The sequence below is a fragment of the Anomaloglossus baeobatrachus genome, chromosome 1 (assembly GCF_048569485.1).
Source record: "Anomaloglossus baeobatrachus isolate aAnoBae1 chromosome 1, aAnoBae1.hap1, whole genome shotgun sequence".
NCBI lineage: Eukaryota > Metazoa > Chordata > Amphibia > Anura > Aromobatidae > Anomaloglossus > Anomaloglossus baeobatrachus.
The window spans coordinates 93658464-93677360 of NC_134353.1; the positions used below are offsets into that span (position 1 = coordinate 93658464).

The window sequence follows — 18897 nt, forward strand, 5'->3', positions numbered from 1 at the left end:
CTGAGGTTTCGTGTATGTTAGTACCGGGAGACTAGGTCACAGATGTAAGGAGGAGACAGGTTGTGGATGGCTTTGTATGTCATGATTAATGTTTTGAACTGGAGTCGTTGAGCGATGGGAAGCCAGTGAAGGGATTGGCAAAGTGGCGAGGCTGGGGAATAGCGAGGTGAGAGGTGGATTAAGCGGGCCGCAGAGATTAGGATACATTGGAGGGGTGCAAGAGTATTGGAAGGGAGGCCAGAGAGCAGGAGGTTGCAGTAGTCGAGGCGGGAGATGATGAAGCCATGCACTAATGTTTTTGCTGATTCTTGGTTAAGGAAAGCACGGATCCGGGAGATATTTTTGAGTTGTAGTCTGCATGAGGTGAAAAGGGCTTGGATGTGCGGCTTGAAGGATAGAGCAGAGTCGAGGGTTACTCCAAGGCAACGAGCTTGTGAGACTGGGGAGTAACACAATGAGGGTACCTTCACACTTTAGCGATGCAGCAGCGATCCGACCAGCGATCTGACCTGGTTAGGATCACTGCTGCATCGCTACATGGTCGCTGGTGAGCTGTCAAACAGGCAGATCTTACCAGCGACCAGTGACCAGCCCCCAGCCAGCAGCGACGTGCAAGCGACGCTGCGCTTGCACGGAGCCGGCATCTAGAAGCTGCAGACACTGGTAACTAAGGTAAACATCGGGTATGGTTACCCGATGTTTACCTTAGTTACCAGCTCACACCGCTTAACTTAGCGTGTGCAGGGAGCAGGAGCCGGCGCTGGCAGCATGAGAGCTGCGGAGGCTGGTAACGAAGGTAAATATCGGGTAACCACCTTGGTTACCCGATGTTTACCTTGGTTACAGCTTACCGCAGGCTGTCAGACGCCGGCTCCTGCTCCCTGCACATTCAGGATTGTTGCTCTCTCGCTGTCACACACAGCGATGTGTGCTTATCAGCGGGAGAGCAACAATAAAAAAAGAACCAGGGCTGTGTGTAACGAGCAGCGATCTCACAGCAGGGGCCAGATCTCTGCTCAGTGTCACACACAGCGAGATCGCTAATGAGGTCACAAAAACCGTGACTCAGCAGCGATCTCAGTAGCAATCTCGCTGTGTGAAGTACCCCTGAGGAGTTTCCCTTGGTAATACTCTTATCACCCAGCCTTTTTTGCAAGAACATCCAGGGAAGGGGGGGTTATGGTAAATGGCTATGAGTGTCAGGTTTCTATAGAGGTGGGAGAAGTTGTTGTAATGCCTGCAAACTGGCACAGAACAAGAAAACGTCTTTCTCAGCTCCAGATAATGCAGTATATGGCATAGAAGGATTTTTGTGTACTCACCGTAAAATCTCTTTCTCTGAATCTTCATTGGGGGACACAGGACCATGGGTTATGCTGCTGTCACTAGGAGGCTGACTCTAAGTAAACAGAAAAAGTTAGCTCCTCCCCAGCAGTATAACCCCTGAGCCGGAGGCGGGCTCAATCAGTTTAGTGCACAAGCAGTAGGAGGAGAATCAAACCATTCTGGATAATACAGATAAAAACTATGAATAGTAGTCGTGTGACCAGTGGCCTGGGGAAATAGCCACTGAGGTAACCGACAGGTAATATATATAACAAATAACACAAGCAGGGTGGGTGCTGTGTCCCCCAATGAAGACTCAGAGAAAGAGATTTTACGGTGAGTACACAAAAATCCTTCTTTCTCTATCGTTTCATTGGGGGACACAGGACCATGGGACGTCCAAAAGCAGTCCCTGGGTGGGAAGAAAAACCATCACCGGAGATAGGAAGGTAACCGCTTCCCCGTCGGGCTTGCGCCAGACTTACAAGCACCTACGTTGTTACAGGTGTGTCACTGCCACCCGCAAACCTTACTCCAAGGCTGGCCGTTGCCGAAGGTTGGGTGTGAGCCTGGTAGAAACTAGTAAAGGTATGCCGACTAGATCGGGTGGCGGCCCAGGGAACCTGGACGGTCGACATCTGTAGTCCAATCGCCCAAGGGGTACCCCTTGCTCGGTAGACCGCGGCGGAAGTCCGCCCTTCATGCGATAGTCTTCACATATGGAGTAATGGATCCATGTGAAAAATCTGGCCCCTGGCGCCGGCATGCGCCTCTTGGGACCGGGTGGAAGGGTGGACTGGTTGTCGGTGTAACCGAAAAGGGTGTCCTGCAGACATGTAAGACTGAGGGCTCGTACCAGTTCTGGAACGAACTAGGCCCCTTTCCGGCTGAGAGAGGAGACTAGAACCGAAAACCGAATACTAAACACCTCTTCTGGAAGGAAACAGCGAGCTGCCTTGGACAGAAACGAAGAGTTCTGGCCGGAGCCTCCCCCTGTCCTGCTGGAGGTGCTGGAAAACAAAAGGGGGGAAGAACGACAAGAGGGCTGTCCGCCTTGATGCTGTCTGTAACAACGAGATGGCCACGAGGCGCCCACCTAACAAAAACAGGTGGAGCCGGGAAAAAAGGGGGTACCTTGAACGAAACCCTCACTGGAAAAAAGAATCCACGTTTTTGGTGAAACGATGAAACAGCCGAGCCAGATGGACGCTTCTCAGAGCGAAGGCTCTGATTGGATGACGGAAGTGAAAAGACTCCGAAAAAAACCGAAGCGAAACGGGCCGACACCTGGCCGATACAGGGACGCGCGAGAGGGCCGCATTCGGATCTGACTGGAAGAATGCCAGCAAAAAGGAGGGAAGATGTGGTCCTCACCCACCGGGGGAGCTCTTTCCTAGTGGAATAAATCCTGGAGGAAACTTGATTCCCGGCCCTCAACGTTGTCTGTAATCCTCTTGTCAACAGGCCTGACCGAGGCAGTACCCGGGATCCACTGGTGAGGCCGTCGAACTTGGGACCTTTGAGTCCTGGTAGAGGAGAGGGGCCCCGACACAGATAACTTGGCGGTCGGGAAGGAGCCCCGGGGCCTCCGTGAGGAGTTGAGTAGGCTATGCGAACTATGCTCGCCTGGGTCACTCCAGAGGCATCGTTGCCTTGGTCCATCCTGAGAACCCTCGAGACCATGGGAAGCTGCGGGAAGATGCAGGAGAACCTGAACAGGCTACACGACCGGTCGAGGGTGTCGTCACCTAGTCCAGAGCAGGTGGTACACTCGAAGCACTATTGACTTGAAAGTTGGAACGGGAGAACAATAAGTCCACGACTGGAGGTCTTCCCTCGCCCGTGAACTGACTGGTGACTTCCCTGTTGAGGAGCACTTTTCCTAAGGGAGGTCTTTCCTACCGAAAAAATCGGCCGTCCAAAACGTCCATGCCAGGGATGGACTGCCGAGATAGCGAGTTAATGGACCCGTCCCAGGGCAAAATCTTCTTGGCCTCTTCCTTTGCCATGACACTCTCTGGGTCTACCTGGTGGATGATGCACGTCACCGCTGTGGCATGGTCCGACTGGAACCTGACTGGGCAAGGCCCGACCCAGAGAAGAATTGTAGCCGTGCTAACCGGATGGCTCTGGCTTCCGGAATGTTGAAGTGGAAACAACGCTCTAGGGCTGTCCCTCGGGACCGTGCCGAGGAAAAAGTGGGGGTAGCATACCCTAGCACGGGAGACTGGTGACGGTTGAGAATATCCTCCAGCGGAGGGAAGGGAAGCTTCTCAAGGGACGATTTCGAAGACTGGTCCGCTATGAGAAGATTGGCGGATCAACCGTGAAGACGGAACCCTCTTTGTCTCCGATCTTCAGTGTGGTCCACTGGAGAGAAAGGGATGAAATCTGGTACGTGCACCGTCGCTATCACCTGCACAGACTGCCGAGGGCTCGCATAGCCAAAACGGGAGCGGGTGGCAAGGGTACGCGGAACTCTGTGTCAGGAAGGAAACTATTCCTGCGTGAGGAGTAGCTCCCCCTGAACGGGCTCGAAAAAAACGTGCCTAAGGGATGATGGACCGAGCCGGGGTCTGGGAGGACTCGTTCCGGTATCTCAGCTACTCTAGTAGCGGAAAGTGAATATGACGGTCTAAACCTCAAGCAAGGAACCTTGAAGGGAGAACCCTGGACCTCCCGGCCGTACTTGGGCGTAGAGAACCAAGCAGCCCTGTAGAGTAGGGTGCGCAGGGACAGAGATCCCTGTCAGCGCTCTTATAAAAAACTGGAACGGTCCACTGCCACGCAAGGCGGAGGGGCTGTTGGAGGGATAGAGGCTTCCTGACGAGAGCGGCGTGAACGGGCTGGGACCTAGTGTGAGGGGACGATCCTGATGCCTCTGGGTCGATGCAGGGAAAAGGATGGACCCTTCCCTTACGTAGTCTAGGGGAGAGAAGTACTCTACCCTGACGTAGCCAAGGGGGGCCACTGAACTCGCCTATCTTCAGAGGGGCGTTCCCTAAAGTCAGCAGGGAAGTCAGTGACCTCCTAGATGCCGAATCTGCGTTCCTGATCCCGAGTCAGAGGTCTCGACGGGTGGACACACTGATGGTAGAGGCTCAGGCCGAGCGGCAGGCATGCCCCAGGTATGTGAAGAGAGGGTACTCACTGAAGATGATAACCAGTCCTGGGACGGCATAGGTGGAACTTGGTCCGCTGCGTATGGAGTTCGCTGATTCTCTGAGGGACGCCACGTTCGGGACGAGAAACCCGGAGGAACACAGGCGGGTCGACTACAGGGTGGGGTGCCCCTTCCATTTGGAGCCCCCTTTCTAGAAGGGGTAATGACAATAAAAGGACTTACCACTGGTAAAAATCGAGGCCTGGGAATATCCGTGATAACGTAGTCACACGGCGAACTGTATTCCAATGAAACCGCAGGGGCCTGCCCTCTTCGTCTCTGCAAGGTGACTGCCCCCTCTCTCCAGAGCCCTACGGGGGAATGATAATGACCAAAATACATGACTTACCGCTGGTAAACGCCGTGTCTGGTAGATGTCTGTGGTCAACGACTCCAGTGTAGCATGGCCATACTCTCCGAAAACCCCTTGGAGAAGGGAATAATGACAATGACATGGCTTACCGCTGGTAAACGTCGTGTCTGGTGGTTGTCTGTGAACACGCGGTAACTCGGCGAACTCTGGATGTCCCCCGAGCACATCAAGGGTCTGCTCCAAACGCCCTAAAGGAGACCTGGGTGCACGGAGAGAAGAGGGGCTGTCCGTAGCCTTACGGCTTGACTCACCGTTTCCAGCATGCTATTCGTCCTGCGCCAAAACATCCAGGTCCTGCTCGGAGTCCAGCGGAGGTGGAAAGCCTGGGCCATCACCCGGGAGGTCGGAAGACTACCGGAGGAAGGGCAGTCTGGACCTGGGGAATAAGGTGGAAAAACTGGGGGGCCACGAAAGACGAGACCTGGCGGGTCCGCTTCTAGCCTAGGAAAAAGGTCCCTGGTACGGAACTCGTCTCCCCGAGGGAATGGCGCCGTTCTGTGGATGGTATGACCAAGCGTCGGCGGGGGACGCAGCGCATGTGCACAAACCCGAGGGACGTCAACGAGGGAATATCTGGCCTGAGACAGGGCATTAACCAGCCGACAGGGGCGAGATACAGGGGCGTGCGGTGCCAGTGACTGCGGTAGCTGTCAACCCCAATCTGCCATTATGTGCGGAAAATTACCATTAAGGAAAACGCAAACTTGAGGTACCGGTCTCAAATGACTAAAAAAAAAACTCAGCTCTGAGAGCTCTATAGCCTAACCCTATTGGGATGTGTCTGATGCAAGCCCGAAAAAGGTACCTGAAGGGGTTAAAAAATATAATGTACAAAACGCAAGCCCTGAGTAAAAAACCCCACTGTATTTAATAAACATGGAAGACTTGGGTCTATTTTCCCCTGATATACGGGCTGCTGCAGCGTCAGCAAACCGCATACCAGGAGTTTGACATAATCCCCTCTTTTTTTTTTTTTTTTTTGAATGAACGCTGAGGAGGCTGGAGGCGGGCCCAGGAGAGCGGGAAAAAGCATCCACCGCCCCCACTGTGATGCCTGGGGCTGAGAGGAGGGCGGAGACGGAGCGGCCGGCGGCCAATAGCGATGCGGCGGGGGGCGGGCCTGTGACGCCGGAGACAGGGCCGAAGCCGGGGCCTAAATTTTGAGGCAGCCGGCGCATGTGAATCTGGAGACCGCGGTTCTACCCGCGGGAGCGGCAGCGCGGCAGCTGGTACCGGCCGAGCACTGCGGTTGTGGAGAGGACTGCAGCGCCGGATGGGGATGTGGCTGGGGCGCCCGGTGAGTAGGCCCGGACTGGGGCCTAAATTTGCAACAGCCGGCGCAGGGAAAAGTAGAGACCGACGGTCCTACCTGCGGGAGCGGCAGCGCGCAGCAATGTCCGGGCACCGGCCGAGCCCTGCCTGTGTGGACTCCAGCGCCGGATGGGGGCGAGGCCGGGGTGCTCGGTGAGTAGGCCCGGACCGGGGCCTATATCTTGTAGCCGCCCGGGAGAAGGTAGGGGGAGTGTCCTACCTGGTCGGCGGCGCCGCATCTGGCAGTGTGCAGGCGTGGAGCTCTGCACCTGTGTCTGCGTGCTCCGCACACCGGAGGGCTGGCTGCGGGCCGCAGAAGAAGAATGAGGCAGGCAGGCAGGCAGGCAGTCAGGCAGGTGGACGCCGGTGAGGGTAGGGAGCCCCTCTGTAGTGAAGCAGCGCTGCGGGCCCGATCATCATCCAGACGCGCTGCGAGGTCCAGTCCCTGCTGTATGCCCCTTGCACCCTTTGGGGTGATACCGCAGGGTGAATAGGGGGTGCCCCGGAAGGAATAGCCCCACATGCCAACCCGGGAGTGGTACCGTGGAATTGGACGGGGGAGAGGGCCCGACAAGTCAAGCTTCTGCGACCCAGGGGAGTGGTACCCACACGGGCTGCGAGAGCTGAGTAGAGAAAACGATACCTGCAGAAAAAGAGTAATTCCAACAGATGAGAGCGACGAGCGTCGCCGAGAGAAAAAATGAAAAAATATACGCAAAAAATCAAGTGGCTGAAGGGGGCCCAGTCGGCCCACATCAGCCTCCTACGACACTAAGCAAAAAACTGATTGAGCCCGCCTCCGGCTCAGGGGTTATACTGCTGGGGAGGAGCTAACTTTTTCTGTTTACTTAGTGTCAGCCTCCTAGTGACAGCAGCATAACCCATGGTCCTGTGTCCTCCAATGAAACGATAGAGAAAAGGACTTTTTCAAATTGTGAATCAGACCATGTCATTTACTGCATAGAGTCCTCTGTGAAATAAAGCACATAGGAGATACTACTCGGAAAATAAAAAAAAAACGCATTGCAGGGCAGATCTCAAATATTACAAATCTAAATTTTTCATACTCAGGGGCTGCAAAACACTTTGTCTCAGGACACAAAGGTGACATATCTTCCTTCTCATTTTATGCTCTTGAAAAAGTAAAAGCTCCGGACAGAGGTGGCAATTGATAAAAAAATCTTTCCCTCAGAGAGGCTCATTGGATTCTAAAACTAAAAACGAAATTCGCTATGGGCATGAATTATAGAAACGATCTTTATTACATCTATTAGAACGTTCTCTGCAATCTATATGTGTCATTCCTGTGTGATATAAAAGTGATTTGGAAGGGTTAAAATAGTTTTACCTTTTTCCTTCACTTGTTTTAGATTTAAATACTCACCTATAACATCTTGTGTTATCCTATCATTTGAGGGCACGGTGTGTGCGGCGGACACGCGTCCGGGTCACGTGGGGTGTGTGCCTCGGCACTGCATTTTAATCTTTGCCTATGTCTTGAATAAAGAAGAAAGGATTTCTTACATAAATCCAGGTATAATGTTAAATTATTCTTCTCTCTGTTGAAGGGGTTATCCGGCTTATTTTGCCTTTTTTTTGTCATTTCACTATCGGTCTACGTTGGGCCATGTAAGTAGATACCAACTAACTACCTGCCCTGCTGGGTGGGTACCGTGTGTGGAGTACCCACCAACCTACTCCCGCACCCTCCCACACATTCCGTAGTGCAGTGGTCTAAGGCTATGTGCGCACTGGGAAATGAAATTTCCTTGCGTAAATTCCGCAGGCTCTCAAAGATCTTATCACCTGCGGAAAAAATCCGCACCCAAATCCGCACCCAAATCTGCATGCGGATTGTCGCGTTTTGGTGCGGATTTGGTGCGGAATTGGTGCGGATTTGGTGCGGTTTTTCCGCAAGCTGTTCCCTGCGTGATTTTTACATTAGATTAGGGAAAACCTGCAGCTACCTACGGAAAAGAAGTGACATGCACTTGTTTTTGCTGCGGGATTTCCGCAGCAAAACATGCAGCTGTCAAATTCTGCCTAGTGCGCACAGGATTTTTTTTCTCCATAGGATTTGCTGGTGATTCACTGCAGAGATGTTATGAACATTTTCTGCAGCGAAACATGCAGCAAATCCGCGGAAAATCCGCGGCAAAATCCGGTAAGTGCGCACATAGCCTAAGGGTTGCTTCACACTTAGCGAGATCGCTGCTGAGATCGCTGCTACGTCACGGTTTTGGTGACGCAGCAGTGACCTCATTAGCGATCTCGCTGTGTGTGACACTGAGCAGTGATCTGGCCCCTGCTGTGAGATCGCTGCTCGTTACACACAGCCCTGGTTCGTTTTTTTATTGTTGCTCTCCCGCTGATAAGCACACATCGCTGTGTGTGACAGCGAGAGAGCAACAATCCTGAATGTGCAGGGAGCAGGAGCCGACGTCTGACAGCCTGCGGTAAGCTGTAACCAGGGTAAACATCGGGTAATCAAGGTGGTTACCCGATATTTACCTTCGTTACCAGCCTCCGCCGCTCTCGCTGCCAGTGCCGGCTCCTGCTCTCTGCACATGTAGCTGCAGTACACATCGGGTTAATTAACCCGATGTGTGCTGTAGCTAGGAGAGCAGGGAGCCAGCGCTAAGCAGTGTGCGCGGCTCCCTGCTCTCTGCACATGTAGTGACGTTATGATCGCTGCTACGTCGCTATGTTTGACAGTTAAGCAGCGATCATAACAGCGACTTACTATGTCGCTGTTACGTCACAGAAAATGGTGACGTAACAGCGACGTCGTTATCGCTGTCGCTATGTGTGAACCCAGGCTAAGACGCTGCAGGTATGCTATATGCGGCCCCTGATCCTTCTTGCAGCACGCAGGCAGTGGCCCCCTTGCTACTCACTGCCTGTGCTGGGGCTGCTGATAGCGCTTTATAACAGATGACAGATTCCTCGGCTCTGTGTAATCCAATCAGAGGAAGCAGCTGATCATTGTAGTAGCTGTATACAAAGCTCCCATCTGAGCAGCGCCCGGGAATCTGTCCTCTGATATAAAGCACTGTCAGAAGCAGGGCACCGAGGGAACGAGGACAGATGAGGAGGATTTGTCTTTATTTTTTTGCATGTGTGAAGTATGGCAGAATAGGGGACAGTACTACATCATGGAAGAGGACCAGGAAAGGGGCCATTACTATAGGATGAGCAGGACAGGCACAAGGATGGAGCACATTACAGGTTGGGGGCATCACTATAGGATGGGCACAAGCATAGGGCATATTACAGGTTGGGGGCATTACTACACGATGGGCATAAGAATGGGCACAATACTACATTATATGTGCCCATATTGTCCTCTGCTAGAGGTCTGTGCTGGGCAGAATACTGACAGCCAATGAGTGTGCAGAGGGCGGGGCTGGACAGTGAGGCCGGGCAGTGCCAGCTCTGACTGTGAGGTTTGGCAACCAAGGAAACAAAAAAGTCAAGTTTGCTTGAGCTGCAGGTAAATAAAGTGACTGCAGAGAGTAAAGTGATAATTCAAAAGGAGCAAAAGTTAGAAAACAAAAAATAAAATAATGTATTTTATATGGCAATACAGCACAGATTAGCTTAAGACTATTTTTTGGAGTTTGTCGGATAACTCCTTTAATTATCTTGCATAGTTTTGTATCTTTAAATATTGAAATTTTACTCTATATGCTGAATTATATGATGTTCTTTCTGTTCCACCATAGAATTCCAGGAGCACGAATTGTAATTGTTCATATTATTCCCTTAGGGTCCCTAGTCATTTTTCTTAGAGGCCTTATACATGCCTTTTCTTGCTGGTATTTGCTATACGAGCATCCAACTGCTCGTTAGGAGTACTGAGCACTCGAGCACGGTAGTGCTCACTTATCACTAGTTACGAGCACCTGAGCATGGTAGTGCTCACTATCACTAGTTACGAGTACCGAGCACCTGAGCATGGTAGTGCTCACTCATCACTAGTTACGAGTACCGAGCACCCGAGCATGGTAGTGCTTGCTCATCACTAGTTACGGGTACTGAGCACCTGAGCATGGTAGTGCTCACTCATCACTAGTTCCGAGAACCGAACATGTGAGCATGGTAGTGCTCGCTCATCACTGGTTACAAGTACCAAGCACCCGAGCATGGTAGTGCACACTCATCACGAGTACCGAGCACTCAAGCATGGTAGTGTTAGTGTGGCGCCCCTGAGGCTTCAGTCGCCACAGAGTATTGCAACTCATTTAAGCTTCAGTATTTGCCTCGGATAAGGAGAGGGTTAATCCCCGGTGTGCCACATTCACACTTTACAGAAGGCCTAGGAGCCTTCTCTCTTGGGAGCTGTGCTAGGGTAAGCAGGGAGTTGGCCATCACGAAGCATGGGAATTCCCCGGTCACTAGGACAACCACCTGGGGGGCGGGTTCCACTTGGTGTATTAATAGGACCAAACTCACACAATCACCAGTCAGTCTAGCCAGGACTTCAGTTCTGGCGACACGACACCACCTCTTTCTTCTCTTCACAGGACCTGGGGCTTAGAGCGGAGTGCTCAGCCCAGGTGCCTCACAGAGGGAAGGGCAACTCTAGAAAAGGACTTTCTGCTATCAAACACCGGTGGCTTCTCCTAACTTATCCGTGGTCGACGGAGCACATCACAGAAGGTGACCGTCATTACCCAGGCGAGCGGCACAAACTGTGATTAAAGACACCTGGAACCGCAGCAGCAGACTCGGACTCTTTATTACCGACACAGCCGCCCCGCACCTCGGCGAAACCATCTCTGGCTGCTACTACCATCTGCCCCGGAGGACAGTGACAGCAGCGACGGCTATTCCCTGGCCGCATACCACAGGTGGCGTCACGACATTCATCTTACTACTACCTCCATCATTTTCCCTCCTTTTTGGTGTACACCTCAGGGCACAAAGCCGGTAGGCCACCGCGACATCCAAGATCATCACACCAGCATGGCCTGCTGACGAGTAGCTCAGATACGTGAGACTTCTGTGCCTGACAACCCCTGCCCCCTGGGTGCTACATCACTAGTTACGAGTACCAAGCACCTGAGCATGGTAGTGCTCACTCATCATTAGTTCTGAGAACAGAACACATGAGCAAGGTAGTGCTCGCTCCTCACTAGTTACGAGTACCGAGCACCCGAGCATGGTAGTACTCACTCATCACTAGTTACGAGCACTCGAGCATTGTAGTGCTCACTCATCAGTAGTTACGAGCACTGGAGCATGGTAGTGCTCACTCATCACTAGTTAGAAAGTGTTGGTCACTTGTTTTTTTGTGTTCTTACTTGTTCTTACATACAGATGTCCTCAAACCAAGGTAGCAGAGTACCCACAGCTATGCACCATTGGAGTACCCAAAAGGAAGCATTAGACAAAGAGCACATAATAATTTCAACACCGTAATAATTTGAATGCAAAATTGCAGAAACTACAGAATTACCCATAATACTGCACCAGACACGTCACATTTTATAGATTCCCACACTGCACAGAGCGCTTACTACTACTGTAAGTGGCATGTGTGTATATTGGCACTGTAGAATTCTCTATACTATAGATCATGGGTGGGGAACCTTTTTTCTGCCAAGGACCATTTGGATACTTCTACTATCATTCAGGGGCGGCACAAAATTATCAACTTGAAAATTACTCTGCTTTATTTGGTCAAGCAATTAACTCACCCCTAATGTGATGGCTGGAACTGCTTCTCCTTGGTGAGGTTGTCATATTAGGTGAAGTTGATGTTGTTATTTCTCACAACTGCTTTTCCAGGCTTGCATCAGTCTGGAATGCACTCAACTTTTTGATGTTTTGTAAAGCATATACATCACATAGGAGACTCTGTCACTGCTGAATATAAATCACAAAGGAGACCATGTGACTGCTGTATATACATCAAACGAGACACTGGGGCTGGAGCATATACTGTACATCACAGGAGACATGGGGGCTGCAGTATATACATCACAGGAGATGTTGGGGCATATATACATCATAGGAGATGCAGGGGCATATACATTACAGGACATCCTGGGACATGCACATCACAGGAGATGTTGAGGCACATACACTCGGGAGGGCTGAGAGCATATACATCACTGGGCAGGGCTGTGGACATAGACATCACAGAGGAGGCTGGAGTCTCTTACAGCACTGGGAATGGCTGGGGTCATATACAGAACTGTGGAAGGCTGGGGGCACATACAGCACTGGAGAGGGCCGAAGTCATACAGCACTTGTAAAGGTGGGGGGCACATACATCACTGGGAAGGGCTGGGGTCATATACATCACTGGGAACGATGTGGGCACATACAGCACTGGGGACAATGGGGCTGTCACTGCTTCTTCATCTGTGGGATGGGACCGCATTGCAGGCTAACTCCTTCCACAAAGTACTTCATTCTTCAATGCATGTTGTGTTTGTCGCGGGCGGGGAGGGCGCTGCGCTCACCCACTGCTCAGGTCCGGCTGCTGCTGCTGCTCGCTCGGTCGGTCGGTGGCTCAAGCGGTGGGCCAGATCCCGGGGACTCGAGCGGCGCTCCTCGCCCGTGAGTGAAAGGGGTGGTTTGGTTTAGGGATATTGTCCGTGACGCCACCCACGGTTTGTGGTGAGGTTGGGACACCACCACTGCTCTGTACGGGGATCCCGGGAGCATTGACAGGGAGTAGCTGAGATGTTTTCTCCCCTCCGTGGGTAGGGGGGTTTTTGGTGGTCCCAGGGCTCGGTGGTGGAGGTTGGAAGATGGGTTGCGGGGCCTGGCCGGGTGCAGGGTCGCGGGGCAGCGCAGTGCCAGACGGCACGGTGGTACTTACTCAGCCAGTAACGCACACGGAGTCTCTGGTAAAACAAACGGCTGGATGGACGAGTCCCAGAGACGGCTGCGGCGGTCACTCTCGGTAGGTTGGCGGTAACTGTCTCTCCCTGCACCGGTGTTCTGTTCTCGGCCCCAATGGCTTCCCACTGATAGCCCGCTCCCCAGCGGTATGTTGGCTAAGGGAGCCCTTCCTTTGCCCGCAGGCTCTGGCCCTGGGAGCTCTAGCTCTGGCGGTAGCTTTATCTCCCTCACGGTTTGGACGGTTGCCTTCAGTCGGGTCTTTACTGCTGGGAAACCCCGGAGGTTCCCGTCGCTGACGGATTTGACCGGTTTTACGGTGACTCCTAGCCTGGTCGGGGTCCGTAGGCCCTGCCGGATGGTGCTGGCTTGTCTTCGCTCCCCGGTCCGGTACCGGCGGGCCACCGCCCGTCCCCGGTCCTTACGGTTGTGCGTCAATCGGCCTCTCCTGCAGACTGTCACCACCGTCTGCCCACCTTGCTGTTTATGTGCCCGGGCCACGTACCCGGACACGGCCAGTCAGTTCCTCTACTACCACCTCCCTGACTCAACTCCAAAACTGATCTGCTTTCCTTTTCCCGCCTCCAGGACTGTGAACTCCTCGGTGGGTGGAGCCAACCGCCTGGCTCCGCCCCACCTGGTGTGGACATCAGCCCCTGGAGGGAGGCAACAAGGATTTGTGTCTGACCTTGATGTTCCTAACCGGGGTGTGGGGTGTGTTGTTGCAGTACCTGTGACGTCCTGGCTTGTCCAGGGCGCCACATGTTCAGTATTGAACACTGAGTGTGCATGCTTGCAGTTGTAGTGGGGGTTTAAAGGGCCAGCAGCCGGCAAAATGCGTGCCCAGGAATGTGCTATAGATCTATGACAGTGTCCTGCACTGCTCTCTACTTCATTAACACTAGAACTAAATCTAAAAATCTGATAGTCATAGAACAGTGGGAAAGGATCATTTTGACCCTCATAAGAAGTTTTGCTATAATTACGTTCCTTCCTTGGTTTAGAAATGGCTCCGTGAGGTGGAGAACAAGAAACTCTCCTAGTGGCTGCATGTTCGGATGGGCATTGTCTTTCACAAGGTATGGGAAGGCATTGCAGACATACTTAAATAGTTACATAGATTGAAAAAAAGACGTAGGCCCATCTAGTTCAACCTTCCTCCACCATTTATATATTTTGTCACTAAATCATCTATAACCAACAATGTTGTGTGTACTGAGGAAATCATCCAGACCTTTTTTGAAAGCTGTTATAGTGTCTGCCATTACTACCTCTTGTGGCAGGGCATTCCACAGTCTGACTGCTCTAACTGTAAAGAACCCTTTCCTATTTAACTGTCGGAATCGCTTTTCGTCCACTCGCAGTGAGTGCCCCCTGTTCCTTAGTATTGTCTTTGGAAGGAATAAGACATGTGCCAGTCCTTTGTATTGACCACACATGTATTTATACAAATAAATGAGATCTCTGAGACGTCTTTTTCTAAGCTGTGTTTTCTACTCTGTTTCTACATCTGCAGTGATCCACAATTTAAGTCCATATTTGTCTGGCTCGTTTGCCATAAATTGAGTACATGTGCATCTTGTGCATAATTGTTCACCAATGGATATGTTTTCACCTGGGTAGTAACAACGAAGTAAGTTTTCCACAAACTTTTCCAAAATTTTAGAGTCAAGTGCGAAGTTGTCCATTGACAGGCGTGATGTACGGGTTGATTTCTCATCAAAACGGAGGAATCTTAGAAGCTCCCGATATCTCTCCCTTGGCATCAGGTCCTTGATAAATTTTGGTCCCCAAGAATGTGACCAAAAACCATCCAGAGAGATATTCTTTGCAGAAAAAGTACCCCTGGCATACATTATGCCAATCATTGTCTCCATCTCTTCTAGTGACAGTCCATTTATTGTTGTTTAGTTCTTTCCCAGTCTCTGTGTGTGTTTTCATGAGACTAAGCATCGATTTATCGAAAAGCAGACAAAATGCACTAATGACAAAATCATCCAGTCGGTGACCGGCATATGTACTGTACTGTGTTTCCCCAAAAATAAGCCCTAGTTGGTGTGTCTATGCTGCTAAAAAAGTTAAAGAATGCTGCAGGACACTTCATTATATACAACAGACACCCCCAAAAGAGAGCAGAAAGAAGACCCACGAATCATACTCCCCAGACACCAAACAGGAAGACCTGCAGTGGAACGCATCAAGGATCTGTGGTAGAACGCACCCCCACACACATCAGATCGCACCCCCACACACATATGATCGCACCCCCACACACATCAGATCGCACCCCCACACACATCAGATCGCACCCCCACACACATCAGATCGCACCCCCACACACATCAGATCGCACCCCCACACACATCAGATCGCACCCCCACACACATCAGATCGCACCCCCACACACATCAGATCACACCCCCACACACATCAGATCGCACATCCACACAAATCAGATCGCACCCCCACACACATCAGATCGCACCCCCACACACATCAGATCGCACCCCCACACACATCAGATCGCACCCCCACACACATCAGATCGCACCCCCACACACATCAGATCGCACATCCACACAAATCAGATCGCACATCCACACACATCAGATCGCACATCCACACACATCAGATCGCACACCCACACACATCAGATCGCACCCCCACACACATCAGATCGCACCCCCACACACATCAGATCGCACCCCCACACACATCAGATCGCACACCCACAAACATCAGATCGCACACCCACACACATCAGATCGCACACCCACACACATCAGATCGCACACCCACACACATCAGATCGCACAAACACATCAGATCACACCCCACACACATCAGATCGCACACCCACACACATCAGATCGCACAAACACATCAGATCACACCCCACACACATCAGATCGCACAAACACATCAGATCACACCCCACACACATCAGATCCCACAAACACATCAGATCGCACATCCACACACATCAGATCACACACACATCAGATTTCACACATTAGATCACACGTACAATCACACATCAGATCACACATACAATCACACATCAGATCACACATACACACTCACCAAATACGGTGATACCTGTTGCTTCTGGCCGGCAGTGGAATCTGGGATGCAGTGCAGTGGAGCGCGAGGACCTGCGTTGGATTGCATCGATACGTTCCAGCGCAGGTCCTCGCGCTCCATTGCACTGCAGCCCAGATTCCACTGCCGGCCAGAAGCAACAGGTATCACTGGATGTTTTGTGTGCGATCTGATGTGTGTTTATGAGTGTGTGTGTGTGTGTGTGTGTGTGTGTGCAATCTGATGTATGTGAGTGTGTCGGCCGGAAACAGGGGAGGACCGCTGTAGAGTGTTCCTACTGGGAGTACCTGCCGAAGATCTCAGGAGGACCTGGGACCGATGCAGATGTCCGGGGTCTGGTAAGTAAGAGTCTCCTGGGAAGAGGGACTTCTTTTTTGGGAGGTAAACTTACCCCCAACCTGTGTTTCTCTGAGAATAAACCTCACCCTGAAAATAAGCCCTAGCGCATTTTTGGGGGCCAGAAATAATATAAGACCGTGTCTTATTTTCAGGGAAACACAGTAGTAGGACCACCTCACATTTTTTTAGGACATTAACAGCAGATCTCCTTACAGACAATGATGAGTTGGCATCTATGACCTTCCATTCAGTTCCATCTTTTGCAACCATCTTCACAAATGAATCAGATACATCACTTTCTGATTGAATATCCAAATTTTCTAGCAACGACAAAACCTTTTCCATAGCGACAGGAAGTTGATGAGACATTGTTCAAGACTGTCAAGACCAGATTACAAAGCCTAAATGATAAACTGAACACAATGAGAGCTAACAAAGACAAGTTTAGACTTTCCTCAACAAGTGTGAACATGCCCTGCTGTCTGAAACATCATACAGTAAAACTCCAGCACCGGTGCCCATGCGGCGTGGATTCTGGCGCACTCACCTTTCCGTTCACTCTGTAGCATCCCCTGCCCTTGCTCCTGCTTCCTGCGCCAGGGCCTGCACGCACCGCACAGGTCTCCGGGAGGGCTTAGCATGTGATAGCGTTCGTTCCCGAACTCTTGAAGGGACTGTGCACACTCTCTATAAGTGTTCTTTGCCAATGGTTGGAGGACAATAGGTACTTAAGGCATCCTCCCTCTTTGGGAAGTGCCTGAGCAACATGTTCTTTCAGGTATATGCATGTTTGCTAGTCAGGTTCCATATCCTGTGCCTGTATCCTGTGTTCCAGTACTCGTCAAGCGTACCTGTATCTGCCAGTACCTGTTGTTCTGCTAGTACCAGCCGGCTTGCCTGTCTCTTCCAGCCTGTCTGTCTGTGCCTGCCTGTCGGTACCTGACTTCCTGCATCAGCCTGCCTGCCTGTCCCGGCTGACCTGCCTGCCCTTGAGTCCATATATGCATTCCTGACCCCTGGGGTCAGCTACTACAGCACTGAGAGTTCCCCTAGAGTGGTGCCTGGTGGTTACTTGCAGCAACAAGCCTAATTTCACCATCAGAGGCTCTAGTGAAGAGCCAGGCAGTCGCTTAGCTATGCCCCTCTAGGGTGAGCCCGGGTCTGTGGTGCAGTGAGTCCACACCTGCCCCATGACAGTAACATTCAAATGAGAAATTTGACCCCTCCCATTGCTCTAGATAAAATACACGGTACATCAGTTATCATTTCTGGCAGCAGTCCCATGTAACCATCCCTGCCTCATACACTGTATAGCGGCTGCTCCGAGGTACCGCACCTTATTTCCCATTCACTGGAATAGATGATTGAGTTTTGGACAATCACTGATTATTGATGATCTTTCCGTCCACTAGGTCTTCAATATGTTAGTCCCGCAAAACTCCTTTAATTCAGTACAGTCAATTAACTGCAATTTAAAGAGGACATTTCACCAATTTGAGCATCATAAACTTGCGATAGTGGCTCACAGCCGAATAAATCATACTTTAGTTATATTTTTTTTCTTCTATACTTTGCAGAGATATTATCTTGTAAAGTTTAGTTCAGAAAGGGGAGTTACCAGAGATTCTTTTCTGGGTGGATGTACTTTTTCCCCTGTATGAGGTTCACCAAACGTAAATAGCCAACAACATACAGTGGAAAAAGTACACGCCCCCACAATAGCTTAAAGCAGGTTTTCTCCAGTGTGAGACATGTAATGACAGACAGTCTGATCTTACTGAGTGTGATAGGGACTAGAGCAGAGCTAGGTGTGATTACGTACACCTTTAAGTTTTCATCTTACAGTGGTAGGGGAGGGCAGTACATCATATCTGAGTTTTGTTTCATTGAAAACATGTCTGCATCTTCAGCTCTGCTCTCACAGTGCTATCAGCTTGCCAAGTTGCAGACTATTGGGTTCTGGATTAGAGGGCTTCATTGTGTATGTGATAATGTGGCGCCCCTGAGGCTTCAGTCGCCACAGGGTACTGCACCTCATTTAAAGTGCAGCATTCATTCTGGGTAAGGAGGAAGTTTATCACTGGTGTTTATCATATTTCACACTACATACCGCTTGGTAGCCAGCCACTGGGACTGGCTAGGGTAGATGTGGGGGGTTGGCTGCCATGAGAACGGGACTTTCCCACTCACGAAGTCACCACCTGGGGGGGTTGAGTTGAAGGGAGCTAGGGACAAGGGAGCAAGGGTACACACACAGACTCAGTCAGAACAGCAGGAGACAGGAATCATGTGAGATGCAGAAGAACATGGTCGCTGAAGGGAGAGCTGTTAGCTCCCTCAGGACCAGTGCAAACGGGGCACAGAGACCCAGGTTGGTGGGAACTTCAAGTCCCACCAGCAGAATTTGCCAGGTGAGGGGATTGCATGT

The 18897-nt window shown here is 51.2% G+C and overlaps 1 protein-coding gene across 2 annotated transcripts in view; it reads left to right on the forward strand.

The window, feature by feature from the left end:
- LOC142306257 (cytosolic beta-glucosidase-like) overlaps positions 1-18897 on the forward strand; it is a 146345-nt gene that overhangs the window by 32441 nt on the left and 95007 nt on the right. Inside the window, exon 3 of one of the 2 annotated variants that reach the window (XM_075346928.1) lies at positions 7544-7707. The exons of the other annotated variant lie outside the window; for it this stretch is intronic. Coding sequence (XP_075203043.1) covers positions 7544-7707 — 164 coding nt within the window. The remainder of the gene's footprint in view (positions 1-7543; positions 7708-18897) is intronic. 2 annotated transcript variants of the gene reach the window in all.